General features: G+C 48.7%; 1 protein-coding gene across 9 annotated transcripts in view; it reads right to left on the reverse strand.

Annotated features, from left to right (window-relative positions):
* The window catches only part of CUX2 (cut like homeobox 2), a 283,575-nt gene that overhangs the window by 39,627 nt on the left and 219,642 nt on the right, over positions 1–24,306 (reverse strand). For all 9 annotated transcript variants that reach the window (XM_058691237.1, XM_058691238.1, XM_058691234.1 and 6 more), the window contains 2 exons: positions 22,607–22,685; positions 2,543–2,677 (listed from right to left, as the gene is read on the reverse strand). In XM_058691237.1, the coding sequence (XP_058547220.1) occupies positions 2,543–2,677; positions 22,607–22,685 (214 nt within the window). The remainder of the gene's footprint in view (positions 1–2,542; positions 2,678–22,606; positions 22,686–24,306) is intronic.

Below are 24,306 nucleotides of genomic sequence, written 5' to 3' on the forward strand. Positions count from 1 at the left end.
CCATTAAGCAGTCACGCCTTTTCCCCCTCCCCCAGCCCTTGGCAACCACTAATCTGCTTTCTGTCCGTGGGGATTTGCATATCCTAGATATTTCATATCACTGGAATCACACATAATGTATGTCCTGTTGTGTCTGGCTTCTTTCACTTAGCAAACTGTTTTTGAGGTTCATCTAGGTTTGTTTTTATGGTTAAGTAATATTCCATTTTATGGATATGTCATAAATGTTTTCCCATTCATCTGCTGATAGACATTTGGGTTGTTTTCACCTTTGGTTGTTGTGAATAGCCCTGCTGTGAATATGTGCACACACGTTTCTGTTTGAGCACCTGTTTTCAGTTCTTTGGAGTATATATTACCTAGGAGTGAAATGGCCGGGCCACGGGGTAGCTCTAGATTTAACTTCCCCTCTCCATAGGTGGTGGCACATACTCAGATGCTCAGTCATAGCTGACCTCACCTGCAGGTGCCCCTGGGCAGGGCCCACATCAGTTGTACCTTTGCAAGCCCCTGGGGGCTCCTTTAGGGGATCAGTGTGTGCCTTTGGTACTGAATTTTCATGGGGAGAAAGGCTGCTCAAGGGCCAGCCATCAAGCGTGAATGTCTCAAGAATTCCAAAATCTGGGCTCCTGCCCTTGGGCCTGAGTCAGTTAAGTTCAGTCTTGGTTGTTAAACTCCTACTGTGAGCCTGGCACAGCAGGGTGAGTGTAGGGCTGGGCAGTGTGCAGGGTGAGGGCCTGACAGAGCGGTCAGGGCCTGGCTCGTTCTTACACACGCACACATACACTGGGAATATTCCAGGGGCTGAGGCCACAGAAGTGAACAAACAAACAAGGTCTGACCCTTACGATGCAGAGTAACAAGTGCTCTCAAGGAGAGACATAGCCTAGGGCCAAGGGCAAGAGCCCTTGGTTTGAATCCCTGCTTGGCCACCTGTTGCTTCTGAGATTCAGTTACCCCTTTGTAAAATGGGGCCAGTGGTACCTCAGAAGGTTGATATGACAGTGGGATACTGTGTGAAAGGCACATGGCACAGAGCAAATGCTCTGAAGAGGCAGTTCCCACTACTATTATTCTGATGGAAGGAAGTTCAAACCCTAGAGGCACCTAGAGGGACAAGCTGGCTTGTCAGGGAGGCTTGAAGGGCATTCTGGGTACAGGAAGAGAGCTGGCAAAAGTGCTGTATTTTAGTCACCATAAATCTTCCCCAGAAGACTCTGCCCAGGACTAGGCATACGGCAGGTGTCCACTAGGCACTGGGGGGATGGGAGGGGGCTGTGAAATTGGGAGTGTGCCACAGCAGTCAAACTTTGATTTGGCATGCCTCAGGCCATTATCTTCTCCACAACTCTAGGAGGTAGACCAGGGTTCTGCAAAGACAGCCCTTGGACCAAATCTGGCCCACCGCCTGTTCTGTTTGTGAAGTTTTACTGGAATATAGCCACACCCACTCATTTACATATGTTTTATGGCTTTTTTTTTTTTTTTTTTTACAGAGTTTAGTAGCTGTAACAGAAAGCCTACAAAGCCTGAAATATTTGCTCTCTGGCCCTTTACAAAAAAAAAAAAAAAAAAAAAGAGAGAAGGTAATCTTGCTGAACTTTGAGGTGAATCCTCCTCATTTATTCCTTAGACAAGTATCCTTAAACCTGACTCTTCTCTGCTTAATTTTCCTCCTAATCTTTCTCACCATGTGAAATACTGTATATTTAACATTTATTGGTTGACAGTCTCTCCTCTATAAGGTCAGTGCCACGAGGGCAAGGATTTTTGTCCGTTTTGCTCCTGGCTATGTCCCCAGTGCCTATGACAGTGCTGGGCTTGAAGCTCAATGAACACCTTTAGATGGCTACCAAGAGCTTTCATGTGCACATTTGCTTCTCCCCATGGAGACCTTCTACCTCACCTGCCAGAGGTAACCACCATGATGGATTTTGTTCATCATTTTCTTGATTTTAAACATTTTTATCATAATATATGTATACCTAAACTATATTTTTAGCTTTTCTAGTTTTTTGACTTGTCTTATCTGGTGCTGAGACAGTGCTATATTCATATCCTGTTTCCCTCTACTCCTGGGCACAGAGTAGATTTTCCAGGCTCCTTTGCAACTGGGTGTGGCCATATGAATGAGTTTTGGCCAATGACAAGTGGCTGTGGAAGTGATGCGGGCCACTTCTGAGCCTGGACTCATAAACCTCAGTATGACCCGCCACATTTTTTCTTTGCCTGTTGGCAAGTTGTCAACAGTCACTGTGACTCCGGATGTCATGTGTTGAAGATGGTGGGACCACCACAGCTGGGTTGCCCGAGTGACTCCATGGAGCATCCTCTCCAACTTCCCACCCTTCAAATATATTAAGCTTCTGGGATTTCGGGTTGGTTTGTTTCTGCAGCGACGTACCCATAACCCATCCTACATCTAAAACGATAAAGTTGAGTTCCTTGCCCCCCGACCCCTCCAAAGGCGGCCAAGATTGGCTGTTGAAGATCCACAGCCTGTTTTTTCATTATGGACATCCCGTGAAGGCCTTATCAGTACCTTTAGGGCCAAGGAGCTCGGGGTGCCTCTTCCACGAAGTGTGGAGGTCTCGCCGCGGCTGCCCGCTGGGGTCGAAGCTGGGGGGCTGCAGTCTGTCGTCTAGGCCGCGCGCTGCCTCAAACACAGGCACAGGGTCTGCACACACACAGAGAGAGGAGCACGGGAGTGGCGGGGGCCCTGAGGGCTGAGGGCTGCCCAGGCTAAGCTCGCAGGGCCTGGGGGGTCCCTCTCAGGATGCTGGTGTGGAGGGGACCATGCACAAGAGCCTTCTGGAGTTGCTCTGATGGCTTAGGAGACCAATGTAGAATTTCTGCTTTATGAGGGAGCCGTCTACTTCAGGTACCCGCTCAGTGGAGCGTGTGCCATCCCCAGGGGCATGCGTGTCCTGCTCACCTGGAATACTACTAACGATGATAACTGTCACAGCAAGTGCATTTTTCTGGATTCCATGGTGCCATCTGTGGTGGCCATGCGACTGTCTTGCATACCTCCAACCACAGGAGGTCATTAAACAAGGACCTCACTCTGAAATCCATCGTGAGGCCAGTCTTCTAAGACAAGGCCGGCAGGCAGCCAGGATGGGGCCGACTCCTGAGGGCCACGGGACTGCTCTGAGCACCAAGGACTCCCCCAGGGCCTGCTCAGCACTGCACAGACTGCTCAGGCTGTCCTGTGTGGATGCTGCCACCCAGTTCCCTGCCTCTCCTTCCTCTGACACTTTTCCCACCTCCCTCCCCATTTTTCTTCCCCTGTGTTTCCTCAATACCATCCATCTACCTATCTAATCCTTGGGGGTACCACTCAGTGCACCTGGACCAACACACCACCATTTGTTGCATGTGAGGTTGACTAAACAATGGCTTTTCTGGGGGTGAAATACATCCCTGCATGTAAGATACCCCCCAATTTCTCAATAGCTAAAAGATGAGGAATGTGTAGGTCCTTCTGCCTGGAATTGTTTCCCTCCCCACCCTGTCATCTAGGAAGCACTTCCTCTTCCTTCAGATCTAGACGCCAGCACTTCTTCCACGTGACTTTCCCCACTCCCCACCCTCGGCAGGTACTACAGACACCTGGGTAATGCCAGAGGTTGGTGTGGCATCTTCTAGGCTACAAAGCTGTTCACGGGAATGGGTTCCCGTGATGCTCCCAGCATCCCCCGGAGGCTGGCTTGGATCCAACTCATTTTCACAGATGAGGAAACCAGCTCAGAGCAGCCAGGTGACTTGAAGGGCAGAGGTGAGTTTCAAGTCTGGGTCTCTTTCTCAGATGCCGCAAAGGCTTCCTGTCCCAGAGATGTGGACATTTCCAACCCAGCAGCCCAGGTGGGTATTCATGGGGGCCCAGGAAAGCCAGAGCCTCTTTGCCCCAGACAAAGGGGCCTGGGTCTGGTCCACAGTCCTTTCAAATGCCCTCTCTCTTGCTGTTCACTCTCCTGGAGTCTCCTGCCACCACCCGCTCAGCCACTGTTCTCTGCTGGGGTGCAGAGGGATTAAGAGCATGGATCCTGGGTCCTGGTCTAATCCGTACTTGCTTTTTAGGATTGCTGGGTGACTCCGGCAAGCAACCCTACCTCTCTGTGCCTCACCATAAAAGTTCCGACCTCATGGGGTGCCTGGGTGGCTCAGTCGGTTAAGCATCCGATTTTAACTTAGGTCACGATCTCACGGCCCGTGAGTTCGAGCCCCGCGTCGGGCTCTGGGCTGACGGCTCAGATCCTGGAGCCTGCTTCCGATTCTGTGTCTCCCTCTCTCTCTGCCCCTCCCCTGTTCATGCTCTGTCTCTCTCTGTCTCAAAAATAAATAAACGTTAAAAAAAAAAATTAAAAAAAAAAAAAAAGTTCTGACCTCATAAGGCTGGGATGAGGATCCATGCACATAAAGTGCTCAACGCAGAGACTGGCATTTGGTCATCTTGGAACAAATAGAAGCCCTGGCTATTCCTGTCTTTTTGAGCTCCAGTCACACTGGCTTTCTCTTAGTCCCTCAAATGTACCTTCCTACTGTGGAGTCTTTGTACAAGAAAGAGCCTCTGCCAGGAACACCCTGTCCTCCCTTTTAACCTCTTTCAGCTAGTTAATGCTTAATCACCTTTCATATTGCAACTCAGATGCCACTTCTTCCAGGAAGCCTGCCTTGACCAGTCATTCCTCCAATATGAGCTCTCTCAGCTGCCTGCGCCTTTCCTTCACAGCTCTCATTTTAGTTACACTTCTCATTGATTAGCAAGTCCACCTAATTATCACCCACTGGACTGCAAACTCCACAAGGGAGGACTGGGACCGCATCTGACTTTGCTCCCCTCTGGACCCCTTGTGGGTGAACGAAGTCTGCCACGCAACCTGACCCAATAAACATCTGCTGACGGAAGAAACGGGGCAGTGCCTATACATAGGAGCCTTCAGGTCCGGCTGGAACAAGGTCGCCTCTGCATTTTATCCCTCTCCCTCACCCCCTCCCACCCCTGTTTGCTTAGGTGGCGGGCGGCTCTGACAATGGGCGTTTGTGCCGAGGTAAGCAGGTGCGCGGGAACGCTGCCGTCTTTCCTCTGTCAGCACTCCCCCCACGCCCCGTCATTAGGCAGGGCCTGCTCAGCGGGGTATGCCATTATGTCTCCCCGGGCTGATGTAATTATACATTGACATAATTAACCCAGCAAGCGCATTAGGCAGGCCAGCTAAAAATTCATCTATAATTATTTGTTGTGTGCATGCTAATGAGTCCATCTGCACTGCCTTTGTACAACACGGACAAATTAATTTACAAGTCTGGATTTTTTAATAAGTTCAAGAAAATGCTTCCTATTGTGTCCTGGTTTTCCAGAAAGGAAGAGAAAGGCGACAGGCACTTGCCGAGGTCAGGGAAGTTAGATAAACACGGGAGGGTGCAGCTCCGAGCGGGCCATGGAGGGCTCACTCTGGTTCCAAGAAGATGGAAAAGATCCAGCTCGTGGCTTGGGGGCCTGCTGGCCACGAGCCTGCCCAAGCCAAACGATTACACTTGGGTGATAAAGGGTATCATCCGCCCCATTTCCAGGGATCAGGTATTGACACTTCATTCTGCTTGGGGGCCCTGTGGGTCACTCCTTGCTGCTTTGCGCACTCCATCCAGGGGAAGCTGACCTCAGGTGGGCCCCTGGAGGACAGGCTAGAGGACCAGGGTTGGCTGGGTCCCCATTCAACACATGTTCAGTAGATTTTAAGGCTCTGGCTTTTTGCCTTTGTTTGCTGGTACAAGGTAGAACATAGTGGTTAAGCTCACAGAATCTGAAGCCCAGCTCTGGGTCCAGATCCCAAGGAGCCTTGAGCCCTGTTTCCCCACTAATGAAGTGGAAAAAATACAACAGTTCCTAATCCCTTGGAATTACTTTTGGGAAGATTCTGGCTCCAAATTGGCCAGTAACTTTGGACAGTTAGTCAACCTCTCAGAGCCTCCATTTTCTATTTTCTCATCTGTAAAATGGGGCCACGTGTGTAGGGTGTGGTTGTGATGTTTGGAAGAGAGAACGTAGATAGATTTTCAGTGCTAGGTGCATAGCTGGGCTTGGTAAATGTGACAAGGCTGCTGCTATTACCTGAGAGGAGGCAGCACGCCTGGTCTTGTGACCTGGAGGTCAGCTGTCTGCATGGTAAATGCTCTGTGGAGTCTCGGGACTGGCAGGGCCTCATATGTTCTTATCAGCCCCTGGGAGATGCAGAATCCAATAATCCTCCTTTAAACTGTCCTCTGGGACCCAAAAATTCCATCATGGAAAGTCATACTGGGGAGGGACTGAAAGGGTCCAACGCTCCCCACCCCAGGGCACAGAGGGGCTAAAGTGGGGGTCCTGTGACTTCCCTGAAGTTGGCCAGCGAGTTGGTGGCAGGACTGGGACAGGCCCTTGGGCCTCCTCTTCCCACACTTCCTTTCTGGTTCCCAGTTTGAGGGGAGAAAGCGGCAGGGGGTATTAGGCTGTGACCGAATCTAACAACCAAAGCACTTTGCATGCATTAGAATTCCTTCAAACTTCACCACAGCACTATGTTCCCATTTTAGACAGGGAAGCTGAGGCACAGGGGGCAGGGTGAAGTCATTTCCCCAAGGTGAGGCCCAGCAAGGGAGATGCTGCTATTCTCCATTTTTCAGACAAGAAAATAAAGGCCCAGGGAAGAGATGCCATGTGCCAAAGGTCACCTAGCTCAGAAGTGGCAGAGATGGGATTTGAGCTCAGGGTACCAGGCCATTCTTTGTAGTAAGTAGGCCAAACTGCCTTGAGGCAGGGCAGGGGAAGTTTCTACTTGTAGCCAGGAGCATGAGGCTGAGGGCTCTATTCATCTTTTTCTTTTCTTTCTCTCTTCCTTTCTTTCTAGAGAGAAAGAGTGTGCATACCAATGGGGGAGAGGGGCAGAGGGAGAGAGGGAGAGAGACAGAAAGAATCTTAAGTAGGCTCCACGCTCATTGCACAGCCCGATGCAGGGCTGGATCCCATGACCCTGGGATCATGACCTGAGCTGAAATCGAGAGTTGGACACTCAGCTGACTGAGCCATCCAGGCGCCCCTGAGGGCTCTGTTCTTGGCTTTGCTGTTGGCTTGCTGTGTGACCTTAACTAAAGCACCAGACGTCTCTGGGTTCTTTGCCGCTCAAATTCCTATTACATGTGTTTCAACACCGTATATCAATCAGACAGGGATGGAATCCTGCCGAAGTGAGTGCTTTTGGCCCTGGGCTTATCCCTCAGAGCTAGGATCTACAGGCAGAAAGATAATTTCAAACATCTTCACAGGTTAACTTGACATAAGAGGTATGAATGTTGTGAATTCCCAAAGCAGCCTCAGACAAAGGGAGAGGGGGCCAGGCTGGGAGGCTGAGGATCAGCCTGCTGTGACATCTACAGAGAAAGCCACTCAGGCACTGTGTGTCTCGGTGTCCCCGTCAGTAAAATGGGGATAACAGGATCTACGGTAGAGGCTGTGCAGGGATTCCGGGAGCACGCCGAGCCCCATGACAACGCCTGGCCCCCAGCGGGCTGAGGGAGTGCTGCCTTTATGCTTATAATTATGACTTGTGGCAGCCGTGGAAACCTCCTGCAAGAAGCTGGTGACATACCACGTGCTGCACTTGCCATCTGCTGTGGCATCAGCTCTGAGGCCATGCTTGCCTGGGGCTGCTCCCCTCAACTGGGCCCGACAGGGGTTGCAGAGCGAGGCCACTCCTGCTGATGCTGGAACAGGCAACTCTTGTGTCGTGGACTGAACTGTGTCTCCCCAAATCCATGTGTTAAAGCCCTAACCCCTGATGTGGCTGTACTTGGAGACAGGGCCTTTAAGGAGGTAATTAGGGTTGAGCGAGGACATAAAGTTGGAGCTCTAATCCCACAGGACGGTGTCCTTATGTGAAGAGGAAGACACCAGAGCTCTCTTTCTCTCTGCATGTGCACAGACCAAAAGCCATGTGAAGACAGCAAAGGCAGCCATCTGCAACCAGGACGAGAGCTCTCACCAGAAGCCAGCTCTGTTGGCACCTTGATCCTGGACTTCCGGCCACCAGAACTGTGAGAAACACATTTCTTTTGTCTCGGCCACCTGGTCTGTGGTATCATTACAGCAGCCTGAGCAGACCAGTACATCTTGCTCTGGGGCTGCCCGTCAGCCTAGCTGGGACTTTCTTTGAGGTTCCTCCCACCAAGCCTCCTTCCTCCCCTCCCCTCCAGGTTCAGATCAGCACTGCCATCTAAAGGCTCTCCCTGCCTCCTCCTCTTCCTCTTCTTCATCCTACACAGGCATCTCCCCCATCGCCTCTTGCATATCTAATGCCATCCTAGCATCGGTCTGCTTCCATGGGACCCAAACCAATACGTGACTACTCTGTCTCCTCTTGGACCCTTGATCTTCCCATCTGTCAAATGGGGACAGCCACAGTGCCTCCCCTGTGGGGCTGCTGCTAGAATCTGCAGAGTCTGTGGATGTGAACTGAAGCCCACAGTATGGTGCTGGCATCTTCCAGTGATGAGTCTGGAGTGGGCAGAGCTCACGGGGTGGGGGCGGGGCACATACAAGTCCACGTACAGGCTTCACTCGGCAAGAGCTTGTTGAGCATCTGTGGGGGGCACGGTGATGCCTTGTCTGTGTGTAACTGGTATCCCAGTCACAGGATATGGATGGGGATTTATCCTAAGGACAGTGGAAAGTGACGCGTTCCATTTGCCTTTTTCAAAGGCTCATCCAAGCTGCTGTGTGAAAAATCAGCTGTAGAGGGAGCCAGAGGGGAGGCAACTGCGAAGGTCCAAGCAGCTGAGATCAGGGAGGTGGCGGAAGTGGGGAGAGTGTTCAGATTCCAGAGGCAGACGGGAGGAACTGATAGTTCTTCCTATCAGGGTACTAGGTTGAATAGTGTCCCCCCAAATTCATGTCCATCCAGAACTTTGGAACTTGACCTTATTTAAAGACTTTATGTTTTAAGTAATCTCTACACCCAAAATGGGGCTCAAACTTTCAACTCCGAGATCAAGAGTCGTGTGCTCTACTGACTGAGCCAGCCAGGTGCCCCTTGAACTTGACCTTATTTAGAATAGGGTCTTTGCAGAAGAACTCAAGTTAAGATGAGGTCCACTGGGTTAGGGTTGTCTAATCCAATAACTGGTGTCCTCAAAAGAAAAGACGACACAGAGAGAGACACACAGAGAAGACGGAGGCAGGGATTGAAGTGATGCGTCTACCAGCCCAGGATGGCCTGCTACCACCAGAAGTAGGAGAGACAAGTGGAACAGATTCTCCCTCAGAGTCTCCAGAAGTAACTGACCCTGCCAACAGTTTTGGACTTCTGGCCTCCAGAACTGAGAGTGTACATTTCCATGGCTTTGCTACATAGTCTGTGGTGATTTGGCAGCCCCAGAAAACTAATACATCATGCTCTGGAGGACAGAAATCCCAAGTCTGTTGACGGAACTATGCTCTCTCCATCTGTTCCATGCCTTTCTCCCAGCTTCTGGTGTTGCTGGTAATCCTTGGCTTATAGCTCCTTGGCTTTGGCTCTGTCATCATGTGGCCTTCTCCTCTGTGTCTCTTTCTCTCCTCTTCTAAGGACACCAGCATACTGGATTAGGGTCCACCTAATGACCCCTTCTTAACTTGATTATATCTGCAAAGTCCCTGTTTCTAAATAAGGTCACATTCACGGGTACCAGAGGTTAAGACCTCCACGTCTTTTTGGGGCACACAATTCAACCCATAATACATGGTAACTGATTGGATACCAACTGTGAGAGAGGCAGGACTGGGGGCTGTCCAGACTCCAAGTCCCAAAGGAAGGAAGTCCTCACTCAAGTCTAATGTAGTACTTCCCTCCTGCTGTACCCATTTCACCTGGCACCCAGGGAACAAGCCCATTGTGTAAGAGGAAGCAGCAGCTCCTGGGCTCTCACTCTCCTGCGGGTTTATCTGCCCCAACTGTGGAGGCATTGGGCTATGGCTTCAGGAGGATCTGTGTCTGAAAAGCACACAGCAATGATGGTGTCATACTTCCCTGGGCATTTTCTACCCTTTATTTCCTCCCTGCTGGTGCATAGTGGGAATTCTTAGATTTTACGGTGTGTGGGAAACCCATTTCTTCCCGCCTCCCCGATCTGGGAGAAATCACAGAGCCCTGAGCTGTACTGCTGGGGGTTGAGTTAGGGAGGAAAAAAATTACTAGCATCCAGACGACTGGAAGATTGCCAAATTACACGTAGGTAAAAGGCTTGGCTGTGGTGGCTGGCAAATCCAAGGGTTTCCCGCTTACTTTATCCAACAGCATGGTTCGATCCATCAGCTAAATGTCACTGGCTGCTCTTACAAACACAAATTGAAAGAGAGAGAAGTGACAACAGATCTTTAAAATGTTTGGAAGAGGTTCCTCAGAGAACCTGACAGTCGCGGGGAACTGGGGGCATCTTGCTTTCATTCCTCAGTCTTCTCTTTCCCCTTGGGGCCCTGCTATGGCTTTTCACAGAGTAGGTGCTCAGTAAATGCAGGTTGTTTTCAGCTTCTAAGTTTGTGGTTATTTATTATAGCAACAACAGGAAACGAATAGTTTCTAATGCAGCCATATATTCATAACTACATTTTTTGGAAAGATTATTTGAGAGACACAGAGCACGTGAGCAGGGGAGGGGCAGAGAGAGAGAGAGAGGAGAGAGAGAGAGAGAGAGAGAGACAATCCCAAGCAGGCTCCACACTGCCAGAGCAGAAACGTGAGGTCATGACCGGAACTGAAGTCAGGAGCTGGATGCTTAACCGACTGAGCTGCCCAGGCGCCCCTCACCAGTACATTTTTACTGAGCACCTACTATGTGTCAGACACTATTACTTCACTTGCCAATTGTTTTCTGAGCATATGCTGTCTGCCAGGGAAGTTTCTGAGCCCTGGAGATAGAGCAGTGAATAAGAGGGAATTTCTGCCTTCCCGGGGTTGATGTTCTAGAGAGGAGAGATGGACAAAGGACAAATAAACCAATGGCAGTAAGGGGGTAGAGAAGAGAAATAAGGCAGGGTCAGGGCAGAGAGTGGCCTGACATGTGTGGTGGGGGAATGGTGCTAATTGAGGCAGGCTGGTCAGGGAAGGCTTCTTGAAGGAGTGGACATTTGAACAGAACCTCGAAGGAAATGAGGAAGCACCGGGAGATAACAGGCCCCATTAGTCTGAGAAAGGGTAGTAGACCCTTATGACCAGCTGCCCCCCGCCCCAGTTACTTTCCTAGAAACACAACATAGCTCGACCTTCACAACAACTGACCCATTTTACAGATGAGAATGTGGGGCTGAGAGAGGCTGGCAATGTCTGGGGACTTTTGGTGCCAGCTTCACCCCCCTTCCCTGTAGGCTGGTCTGCGTGTTGCTGCCGAGGGTGGTAGGTGGGTTCAGAGCAGGCTCTGGCTCTCCAAACACTAGTTTCTGGTCTTTGTTCCCCAAATTCCAGCTACCATCAATCCTGGAATGGGTGGGGCACCCATATCTGGGAAGCTAGGACATGGGGTAGACAAGATGCCCTGCCAGTATCTTTAGTCAGAAGCTCCAGGGAACTGATATTTCCTCACCCCTCCACTCACGTATGCCAGGCGCTTTGCATATATTTACATCTCATTTAATCATCAAAACAATCACCTGAGGGATGCTTATATCCCCATATTCCAGATGAAAAAACTGAGGCCTAGTAAGGTCGCCAAGCTAGAAAAAGGCAGAGCTGAATTTGAGCCTAGTGCAATCCAAATGCCAGGCACTGGCACACTTACTTCACAACCGCTGCATCCACCTGCCCCTAAAAGATTACCAACCTAACATTTGTACTTATGCGACTCAGAATTTTTAATTTTTTTTTTAATTAAAAAAATTTTTTTAAGAGAGAGAATGAGTGGGGGAGAGGGGCAGAGAGAGAACCTTTTTTTTAATGTTTGTTTTTGAGAGAGAGACAGAGACAGAGACAGAGTGTGAGCAGAGGAGAAGCAGAGAGAGAGGGAGACACAGAATCAGAAGCAAGTTCCAGGCTCCGAGCTGTCAGCACAGAGCCTCACGCAGGGCTTGAACTCAATGAACCGTGAGATCATGACCTGAGCCGAAGTCAGACACTTAACCAACTGAGCCACTGAGGTGCCCCAAGAATCTTTTTAAAAAATGTTTGTTTATTTTTGAGGGGGGGGGCTCAGAGGCTTTAGAGGGAGACAGAGGATCCGAAGCAGAGCGCCTGATGCAGGGCTCGAACCCACGAACCGTGGGATCATGACCTGAGCCAAACCTAGATGCTTAATTGAGCCACCCAGGCGTCCAGAGAGACAGAATCTCAAGCAAGCTTCACGTTCAGCATGGAGCCTGACACGGGGCTTGATCCCACGACCCTGGGATCATGACCGGAGCCAAAATCAAGAGTTGGACACCTAACCGACTGACTAAACCATCCAGGCGCTCCTGTAACTCAGTGTTTTTTAACTTAAAAATACTTTAAAGGAATACCCTGTTACATTATTGTAAACATAACTGGGACCCTGCATCATAACCAGGAGGTGCTTTAAATCATAAAAAATAAAGATAAAGAGGGGGCGCCTGGCTGGCTCAGTCAGAAAAGCATGCAACTCTTGATCTCGGGGTCATGAGTTCTCTATACCCACGCTGGGTATAGAGATTACTAAAAATAAATAAATAAACAAATAAAAACTTAAAGAAATAAACACAAAGAAAACAAACAAGAAAACTGATGTTGTTAAATTCTAGTTAGATGCCATTTCTACCCAAGACCGTGAGCCCAAGGCTGGATCTCCCTTGGTTAAAAGGGGAGATTCACAGGCATTCCATAGGTGTTTAAGATGCTCTGGCACCTGACTAAAACTTCATCTAGAAGGAAGTAGGAAGGTGACAGCTGGCACGCTATGTGTTCAAAGTTTCAGTGCTGTGCCAGGTACACTGAAGCTGCTCCCTATGTCAAGCGACCTCACCTGGGGAAGCACTGGGTCCCACCCAGCCCCCAATCTCCAAAGCGACTTGTGTCCCCCTCTCTGGCATCTGGCAAGCCTCATACCCTGGTGTCCGGGAAAGTGACAAAACATCCCCACAACTCCTCCTTTGGAGCCAGGGAGCCCCGGTTTCTGCCGGGCTCAGCACTTCCACCCGAGACCTTTCAGCCAAGACACGCAGCTGCCCAGAGCCGGGCCGGGACTCCCCACTTCACTCCTGCGACATACAGACAGTCGATATATAGATGAGGGCAGCGGCATTGGGAATCAAACGGCCTTAGATCCAACCTGAATGAAAAAGCCCAAAATAGGGGACCCGAAATCAGAAATGTCTGACTACAACAAATCTTTTGGGTTAATTGAGCACGCTGGCAGACACAGAAGATCAAATGTGAACCATCCGAGGGGGCAGGTCCTGCCGGGCATGCAGGGAGGGGGAACGTCGTCAGGAAGTGGGGTGCCTTTGTCTTACAGCCATCAACCTGCTCTTTATGCATAAACCGCTTAATAGAATGACTAATTCATTTTGGTTACATTGGATCTAACCCCTTAGAGAATACTGTCAACGGATCTGTAATATTTTAATACCACACCAGGCTTTCCAAAGGCGTTGTCGAAGGAGATGGTTAAAACATCATCTATTCCATCTTCTACCACTAGCTGATGCTGTTGGTGTTTTTTCAGAAAGTGTCTATGGGGTTGGTGGCGGTGGGGGGGGGGGAGCCGGGGAGATAGGAAAAGCTGTCTCATTCCTCCCACTGTGTCCATCTGAAGGAAAGTGGCATTCGGAGCTTTTTTTAGGAAAGCTGGAGCCGCGAAGGCTGTCCGAGAGGCTGTTTAGAAACACATATATGCAGAAGTATGCGTGTGCCCCTCCAAAATATCTTTGAGACAGAAGCCTTCTCCCATCTGGGCCCAGGCTCTGGGCGCCTGCATGGGTGGGAGGCTCAGGCTATTGGCGGCAGCAGCGAGACTAACTTTGATCCTTTAATCTTAACTCTTCCATAGCAGATGGGGCGTAGGACCCTTACATGAAGCCGTGAGCCATGTGTCCGCCCACCCCCTCTTCCCTCCACCGGCTGCTTTGGGGGTCTTCTGGCTTCAGCATGGACAGAGGGGCTGGAGAAGGTCTTCCTTCTTGGCACGGGGTGGTGGTGGTAATCACAACACTACCAACATAACTGCAGTTACTGTTTACTGAGCACTTACTAGGCGCCAGACACTCACAGGACTTTTACACTCTTCACCATGCTTAATCCTTTCAGAGGTACCAGGAGGTAAGTGTGCTTCTCCAGAACAGGAGATAGGCTGAGAGGTAGAACCAGTTACTCAAGCAAGGTCACCCAGCCAGGAGCAGCAGAGCTAGGACTCAAAGCCATTCTCATTAGAATAAAAACAGTTCCCATATCCTGAGTTTCACAAATTCTAGACAGGCAGGGATAGTGTGTATTTTTGTTTGTTTGTTTGTTTGTTTTTTGTGCCCACCTCCTCCCAGGGACAGTGTGTTTTGCTTAACACTGTGCTCCTGGTTGTGAGTGGAGTGCCTGGCAAACAGTAGGTGCTCGATGAATTGCATGGGGCTACTCCTCTGTGCCAGGCGCCATGCTAAGGGCTCTCCATTCTCTCCAAATGCATCAACTGGCCTATAATTAGGTAAGATCATTATCCATATTTTACAAATGAGGAAACAGAGGATCGAGTGCAGTATGAAATGGGAGGCACAGAACGGGGGATTGGTCCTGCTCTGTAGGCGGGTCCGTCAGCCTGGAGTCCTGCTGGTGCTCCTCCTCACATCACTCTGTTCCCTGAATTCGGAGCTCTGTGACTCCGTTTCCCCTCAGTGAAAGTACCAGGATTTGGAGCCCGGGGCCAGAAGAAACAAGGAGTTCTTGGCCACTGGGGGTTAACTTGTTCCTCTTTCGGGTAACACATTGCATTTCAGCAAAGGGCTCACCCTCTTAGTCTAGAACCTCCCAATCTACTGGCAACAAAGACACTTGGCTGTTTGTCACTCTCTTTGGAGGTCAAACCTCCAATGGTTTTGTCCAAATCCTTTTAATTTTTATTATTTTTAGTTTAGAGAGAGAGAGCACGAGCGGAGAAGAGGGGCAGAGGAAGGAGACAGAGAATCTTAAGCAGGCTCCGTGCTCAGTGCTGAGCCTGATGCAGGGCTTGCTCCCGTGACCCTGGGATCATGACCTGAGCCGAAATGAAGAGTCAGATGCTCAACCTACTGAACCACCCAGGCAGCCCATCAATTTTTAAATTAAACCTCAGCTGGCTTAGGAGCCAAGCGTCAGGATTTAGGCTTTACCACTCTCTGCTGTGTGACCTTGGGTAAAGTCTCTGAGCCTACATTTTCTCAGCTACACAATGGGACAGGACAGTGGTACCTACTGCCAAGGGGGCTTTGGGGATCATGAACTTGGTTCTGTTGGGGGCTGGGCTCACTGTCTGACACACAGGAAGCACCCGAGAAACAGCCACACAGTGATGGTAGTTTACGCTTTAGAACCAAGTTCAAAGACTGTCTTCTTTGGCTGTCCTGCCTTGGAGCCCTTTTTCTGCTGGGTGTTCTGGCCATCTGTCTTTGGGTTATGTTGTCCCTGCCAGAGTTCGAGTCTCTGGGGGCAGAGGAAGCTTCAAGCTCGAATTCCCATAGGGCTCAGCACTAGAAGGTGCTCAGAGAGTGAACTGGTGAAAAGCCACAGCTGAAATGCCTGTCTTTCCTTCTGAAAGGGAACAGCCACGTATTGAGCACCTACTGGGTACCAGCGTCATGCCAGATGCTTCCATTTAATCTTCTTCTAGTCCTTAGTTACCAGGAGTAGTGAAAGTCAGACAGGTGGCCGTGGGGAGAGAGCACTTCTGACAGAGGAAGTGGCAAGGGCCAAGGTGTGGCAGGAGATGGCGGGGTAATACCTTCTAAAGTTAACTACCATTTTAGGGAAAATCTGGCCTTGTTCCCTACCGGATCAAGTGAGCAGAGGCATATTCAGGGAGAAAGGGAAGGAAGTGAGAGCAAGCAGAAACAACAGTTTCTCATTACACTAAAATCCTTATTTCCTGTATTTGTGAAAGTGGCTTATCCACTAGATGGCGGTAGAACAAGTCATTTAGGACAAATGCACAGCTAAAATCTTAACCTCCTTCACTACTTCCATCAACATATATTTCAGATTCATATTTTTAAAAATTAAGATCACAAAGGTACTAAAAAAAAAGCCCCTATAACCTTTAATCAAGAAGGGGTTTTAAAAGAATGCCATGAAATCCAGAAGCCATAAAGCAAAGGTTTGGTAAGATTCCCTGCTTTCTGCAAATATTTTTTGAATGCCTGCTATGTATCATATACAAGAGATTACAAACAAAAGGCAAACTAGGGGGGAAAGATAGGAGACATGTTTATCAGGACAAAGGTTATTATCCCTAATATACAAAGAGTGTCTACAAATCATTAAGAAAATGATCTGATAGAAAAATGGGTTGCGTGTACATGAATGGGTGATTCACAAAAGAATATGAGTGGTTCATAACATACGAAAAGATATTTAGTGTAACTAATAAATGAATGAGCACCAAATAAATCAATAAGGAGAAAAAAATTCTTATTCTTTCTGATCACTGATCCAGGGTTTGTGGTCAATGCGTGGCTATGATATATTTTCCTTCCCAAGTTTTCCTCCTTGTCCAGCTCAGAACTACAGCACAGTACCAATAAGCTGTGCATTCCAGAGCACCCTAAGTGCCCAGCGTTGGAGAGGGGGTCCAGTAAGTTACAGCACAGTCACACAAGAGACCATTACACACGATGAACCAAAGTCACCCAGGACTTTTAATAACACAGGGAAATACAGATGCTCATGTTGGTTTAGTGAAAGGAAGGACGATTCAAAATGGTACAAGCAGAATGAACGACCGTTTTGAAAAAATACGCAGGGAAAAGATCAGAAGGAAAAGGTGTTCCCACTGCTTCTCCAGTAGGTAGTTTGCCTTCTTTCTACCTTTCTGTATTTTCTGAAGTTGACAGTTGTGCATATGTGGCTTTCATAATTGGGGAAAAATTTTTTAAAACCCTAAACACCGTAAAACATTTTCCTATTCCAGACTTAGTAACTCTGTTGCCTAAACTGCTCACCTCATGTCCTCGATAAATGACAGAGCCTTGAGATTATCAGCAAAGACCTGTGATCCATGTAACTTACATTCTGATGCCAGCTTTACAATGGGCTGGTTATTAAACCCTGCCAAATGCTTTCATGCCTAGCATGGTGAATCCTCTGTCAAATGGTGAGTAGGTTCTAGTATTATCTTTCTGCTAAAGACATAGAAATCAGAGCTCAGAGAGGTGTGGGCCCTTGCCCAAGGTCACACAGCTCAAAACCACCAAGCTGGGAGTCCTACCCAGCTGTGTGTGACCCTGCAGCTTGAGCACCTAAGCTGACCAGACTTGCCTCCTGAAAGAAGCAGCAGGGAGAGAAACGCCTGTCAGGAGCTGCCGTCTCCTGCACTGGATTTTTAAAAACCAAAGTAAAGCAGAAAAAACATTTTGGGGCACTCACCTCTCTCTTCTTATCTCTTCAGCAGTGTTCCTCTGCCTGCCCTCTTACTTGCTCTCTCCTTGTTTCCTTTTTTTTTTCATTTTTTTCTTTCTTTCCTTTTTTTTCCCTTTTCCTTTTAACTAATCACTCAGTTAACAAGTTAGCTTTGTGAAGCTCAGGTCGGTACCTAGTGACTGTGAGCGTGATAAAGAAATCAGCCGCCACCGATACAGAAGTCAGAAAGGTTTAAATCAAATCATCCTCCACAACAATGACATTAATTATGCTTTTAACACGTTTTACTGCTTTTTTTCTCACTTCACGCCACATCTGTGTGAACAATATCCAAAAGATTTACGGTTTTCTTTCGTAATTACAGACATACAGGCTGCACACTTATCAAAATACTTGCTGAGCAATCACGCCATATCGCATTCTCTGCCAAAGATTTGTGTTGGCAGCAGTCATTCAAAACAAAAATGTTGAATCAGGACTTGTGTGGCTTTGGAGGGGGGGTGGAAAGTATTTCGAAAAATAATTTGCCTGTCAAGAAATATAAAAACAGGAGAGTGTGCATCCTGGCAAATTTTCTAGGAGTGTCATTTTTCTGGAGGGGGTTGGAGCAGTGTGTGTGTGGGGGGGATAGCGAGCAGGGAAGCTCCGAGCACCAAAAACACATCTGACATTTGGTTCTTGTGTCTGAGGATAAAATTTAATGAGAACAAAAATATGTCTTCCTAATTCCCCTAAGAAATCATTAAAACATTTTGTTATTCTTAAATGTCTCGAAAATGAATTAGAGCCCCTAAAGGGGCCGTTCGAACGGTATGTCTCCATCAGTTAAGGCTCCTTTTCTCCAACTCAGTGACAGCTAGGGACGTACGTCTCCCCCGCCTCTCCACTTCTGGGGAGCAGAGTTGGGAAATTAGACGCGTGGAGTCAGCACCAGACTTGGAACGACCCTTTGGGGAGAGGGCAAGAGGGCATGAGGGCCTTCTGGAAAGCTCCGCACCGGTCCTGGGACCTCTCACAGTCCCTGGCTGGCACTGTGGCCCTGTGATTGTGTAAAGTGAACCCCAGAATTAACGGCTCTTTGACAAGCAAGGGCCATAGCCTCTCCTCGCCCTCAAGCACTAGACTTGCTGGTGCTCCCCGAGGCTTGCCACTAGCGATGATCATTCGAGCGATGATTTGGTCACCACTGCCACCGGAATGCAAGCTCCCTGAAGGCCGGATTTGCATCTGCAGGCTCACGGCTAGGTCTGCAGTGTCTAGCAAGTACCAGGCACACGGCACACTCAGAGATAAATGCTCTCTGAGTAAATCAACATGTGACAGGCAGAGGGCTTTAGTTGAAAAGGCACCTTTACATTCAAATGCCTCTTCCCCTCCCCCATTTCTATATCTGAGTCTTATTTCTAATTCATTCAACAATTATTAGGTACTTACTGGGTACCAGATTCTGGGTATACAAATTCAGTATGACTCAGTCCCAGGCTTAGAGAATTTCACTTCTAGGGAAGCCAGACACATACATGATGATGAGAATAGCTCAGTCTCCAATTTCTACAAGAAGAGGCTGAGATTCAGAAGGCGAATTAATTTGTCTACAGTCACCCAGCGAGTAAGTGGTCCAGGTAGGATTCCACCCTGAGTCTAGCCCGGAGCCTGGAAAACAAGCCTGTCTCAGTGCTGCCCTTGATGCTACAGGGGAGGTATATGAGGCCCAGAGGATGAGCCTTGTGTGGGAACTCCTGGGAGACATCTGTGGGGTCTGCTGTGGGTCACTCTCCAAAGTCATTAGTCACGGAGCCTGTGGGACCTTAAAGACTGAAGAATGAGGGAAATTAAGAGGGTTTATTTTCCCATGATTTTTCCAGATACCTCTGATGAGAGCAGGGACATAAGCAAAGTGCCTGCCACGAATGGGGCCTCTCAGCCACATGCCTGGTATGGTCCTCAGTGAGGGTGACACCTGCTGGGGCTGTGGACATGGCTGTCTAGGCCTCTTGCCCCACAGCCACATCCCCATAGTGGGTGTAGAGCTCTAAGGGCCTTATGGTCCAGCCTCAGCCATTCTTGCTGCTGAAACATCCTCATTGAGAAGACCCACGCAGCATTCTGCTCTCCTGGGACTAGAGGGCAGGACCAGGGCAAGGAGGGTGTTTGTAGTATGCACATGCCTCTACATGAATGGTGGCCCCCAACATATATCCATGTCCTAAAGCCTGGAGCCTGTGAATGTGACCTTATTTGGGAAAAGGATCTTTGTAGATATAATTAAGTTAAGGATCTTGGTAGAAGATCATCCTGGATTACCTGGGTGGGCCCTAAATCCAATGACCAGTGTCCTTATAAGAGAAAGGAGCTGAAGGTTTGGGACCCAGACATATGGAGGAGGGGCCATGTGAAGACAGAGGCACAAACTGGAATGATATGGCCACAAGCCAAGGGACATCTGGAGCTTCAAGAAGCTGGAAGAGGTTAAGGAAGAGCCCCTCCCCTAGAGGGACCTTAATTTTGGATTTCTGGCTTCTAGAACTATGAGACAATAAATACCTGTTGTTTGAAGTCCCCCACTTGTTACAGTAGCCTCAGTAAATGAACACAGACTCCCTTGTGTAGGCAAGTTGTCACACAGAGCAGACATTCTGGAAATATTTGTTGAATGTGCTGAGACCTGAGCCTCGCTGCTCCTCGGGCATCAGACTCAACCTCTTTGTACCCCAGTGAAGGGGACTGGTTGACCTGTTCCCTTGGGGCTTGTAACACACAGAGGGCAGAACAATCTCTTTTCCAGGTAAGTGCTTGCTGACTGTCTGTCTATCTATCTATCTATCTATCATCAATTTGAGACAGAGAGGAGAGAGGGAGAGAGAGAGAGAGAGAGAGAGAGAGAGAGAGAGAGAGAGAGAGAGAGCGCAAGCAGGGGAGGGGCAAAGAGAGGGGGAGAGAATCTTAAGCAAGCTGCATGCTCAGTGCTCAGTGCACAGCAAGAAGTGGGGCTTGATCCCATGACTGTGAGATCATGACCTGAGCCAAAGCCAAGAGTCAGAAGCTTAACTGACTGACCCACCCAGGCACCCCAGGGGGAGTACTTTTTAAACTCTGACATGTTCACAGGGCTCGGGGAGCTTGTGAAAATGCAGAAGCTGACTGGGGCCTGAGGTGCTGGATTTCCAACCAGCTTGCAGGGGGACCACACTTTGAGTAAACAGGCTGAAGGATTCCCTCTTCTCCTAGACCACGGGACATGAGGGACAGCCTCAAGTCAGCACTGCTGTGTCAGTTGCCTAGGGCTGCCGTGAAAAAGTGCCACCAACTGGGTGACTGGAAGCAGCAGGTATTTACTCTTTCACAGCTCTGGAGGCCAGAAGTCTGAAATTGAGGTGTCAACGGGGCCCTGCTCCCACTGAAGGGCCACAGGGGAGGATCCTTCTCACCTCTTCCAGTTCCTAGTGGCCTCAAGAATTCCTGGACTTGGGGCCACATCACTCCAACCTGTGCCTCTGTCTACACCTGGCTTTCTTCCCTTGTCTCTCTGTGTCTTCTCTTCCTCCTATAAGGACGCTAGTCATTGGACTTAAGGTCCACCCTATATCCAGACGGTCTCATCTCAAGATCCTTACTAATTACATATGCAAAGACCCTGCTTCCAAATATGATCATATTCTGAGGTTCAGGGTGGACGTAAATTTCAAGAGGACACTACTCAAGCTACTGTGGTTGCCCACGACAGATGGAGTGAGGGACCTTCTCACCCACAAACACAAAGATTCCACAAACGACCTTGACCTTGGGTAGAAATGATTTTGTCTTATCCATGGCTTGGTTTAGTTGGGATTTCATTTTCCTCTTCATAAACCCCAGCCCCAATCACCAGATAGTACTGATTCCTGGGGCTGTGTGGAGGGGCCCGGAAAGGCTGGGGGGGCTGTCTGGGTGGAGGGAGTTAGCACAGAGAGTCCCCTCCCAGACCCACTGTTGTTAAGCAAATCACTACACTTTTATGGGCTTCCTTTTCTGAGTCAAGGAATGAGAAGGTGGCATAGGATGGGCCATTTTGGAAAAGGGAAACTTTTTACAGAAATGTATCTGTATGTTTTAGGTGTACAGCTCAATGTTCTTAAACTGCTCACTTCTCTGTGATTGACACCGAGATCAAGAAACAGCATCTCTGGCCCCCAGAGGCCCCTGATAGGAACTATCGCCCTCCTCCAACAGAAATCACTCCCTTGACTTCTAACAGTACAGGTTAATTTTTTTAGTTGAGGTGAACTTTCTAGAACATACAATTTACCATTTTAAAGTGAACAACTCACTGGCCACTGGACATTCACGATGCTGTGCAACCACCACCTCTATCTAGTTCTAGAACATTTTTATCCCCCCCAAAAGGAGGCCCCATACCCACAGTCACCCCCACCTCCACCCCAGCCCCTGGTAACCACCAATCTGAGATCTGTCTCTAACAGATTTGCCCATTTATGACATCCCGTATGTGTGGAATCTTACATTATGTGACCTTGTGTCTGGCTTCTTTCACCGAACGTCATGTTTTTGAGGGTCATCCACGGTATAGCAGGTGTCAGGGCTTTGTTCCTTTTTATGGCTAACTCGTATTCCACTGTATGGATGAACCAGTTTAGCTAGTCACCCGCTGAGGCACACTTGGGTTGTTTCCCCTCTTCATATTTTATGTAATAGAGTCATACAAGTACGGGTTCTTTTGGGTTTGGCTGTCGCTGAACATAAAGTTTTTGAGGTTGGGGAAACATTTTGAGGTCTTTCCTCTGGCACCCTCTGTCCTTCGTGGCAATGGGATGGGGGTTCTGGCAGTCAAGACATGTGGCTCCCCAAGAAGGTCCAGGAGTGTGTGGGGACATGTCACGCCAGACTGTGGGCCGTCTCCCCACTACAAGCCTCACCTGTGCAGGGCCTAGCCTAACCCAGGCATCTTGGCCCGTTCTTAGATCCCACTGACGGGAGGTCCCTGTGTAATGACCTAACGGCTGGCCGTTCCTTGTCATGAATTATTCAGTTAATGGAAGCCAAGTGTTTCTTACCTGGTGCTTCAATTAATTGCTTGTAAACGCTCAGGAAAGCTGCCTCGGCCTCCTGACTTCTCTTACTAAGGGCCACCACCTTTGGAAACAAGAGAAAGAGTCATGTGTAAGCATGGCATCTGAGTCTAGAAGAAAATATGATCATTTTCTGTATCTGCAAACATGGGATGGGGAGGAGGAGGGGAAATGAAAGTCAAAAGTGTAGAGATTAGAAAGTCCAGGTTCAAGGGTGCCTGGGTAGCGCAGTTGGTTAAGCGTCTGACTCTTGATCTCACCTCAGGTCATGATCTCACAGTATGTGAGTTCGAGCCCCGCACTGGGATCTGCGCTAACAGGGTGGAGCCTGCTTGGGATTGTGTCTCTCCTTCTCTCTGCCCCTCCCCAGCTTGTGTTCTCTCTCTCTCTCTCAAAATAAATAAAGACACTAAAAAAAAAAAAAAAAAAAGAAGAAAGTCCACATTCAAATCCTGGCTGTACTGGATCCTAGCTATATGACCTTGGGCATATCACTGGCCCTCTCTGATCCTCAGTTTCCTCAGCTGGAAAATGGGTGAAAACTAGAACCTCCTATAAATAGGTCTCCCAGGCCTCTTATGGGGACTGAATGAAGCTGCATGTTAAGTGTTTAGCACAGGGCCTGCAACAGAGTGTTTTACTAACAGCTATTATTATTATTGCTGTTATTAAAGGGCAATGCCGGAGATTCAAATATGACACATGTTCTGGGGGAAAGTGTGACACATCTGGGGAACATTCCTAGCTACTGAGAATTAAAGAGAAATTGTTAAAGCTCTCATAAGATGGCAAATAGCTCAACACATGCTTCCTGACTGATGAAAATACAAATGGCTGAATGACCCAGTGGTGAAGCGTTCATTCATGCATTTGTTCTCTTGCTCACAGACTTTCTTCACTCTGCCGGTGAGGTTCCGTAAGATGAATTTCAGCAAGACATTTCTGGGACATACCGTCATCTCATCCCTCTCTGCTCCTGGCTACGAATTCTGAGCTCTGGCCTCACAGCGGCCTTGATGCTGGCTCTTGGTAGCCAGTCCCCTTGGCATAGTCCTGGGCCATCCCAGCACGTGGCTAGAGCGAGGTCCTTATCCACAGGCTGCCATATCCCTACATCCTTGGGAATATTCAGGGCTGGGTATTCCCCTTTGGACTGGAACATCCTTATTCTCTGATACTGATATACCTCTCCCTCTGGTGCCAACTTCTTCAATGATGAATCTATGGGGAATATCCACTTGTAAATCACCCTCTTTCAAAGTTGCACTTTTCTTCTGAATCCCAGTGATGTCATTTGGAGGAGTGTCTGTTATCAAATTCCTTCCCTCGATGTGACCTCTGTGAGTACATTGTCTGGTGCACAGAAGGTACTCAACAGAATTTGCTGAATGAACAAATCTAAGTGGGTTGCACCAACTCAAGGTCCTGCCTGTGATGCCATCCTGGAAATGAGAGGGGCCAATTCTGAGACAGTTCATTCAAAGAAGTGGCCAACTAAGGCACAGGCCTTGGGATCAGGTCACCTGGGTTCAAATTCCAGCCCCACTACTTACTGTCTCTGAGTCCTGGAGCAGATAGGTCATTTCAATCCCTATGTCTCTACTTCCTCCTCTGTAAAATGAGGATAATAACATCACACCCTCCCTTGCTGGAGGATCAAATGACTTAACACATGTAACGCCCTT

This window comes from Neofelis nebulosa, chromosome 11, assembly GCF_028018385.1.
Source record: "Neofelis nebulosa isolate mNeoNeb1 chromosome 11, mNeoNeb1.pri, whole genome shotgun sequence".
Lineage (NCBI taxonomy): Eukaryota > Metazoa > Chordata > Mammalia > Carnivora > Felidae > Neofelis > Neofelis nebulosa.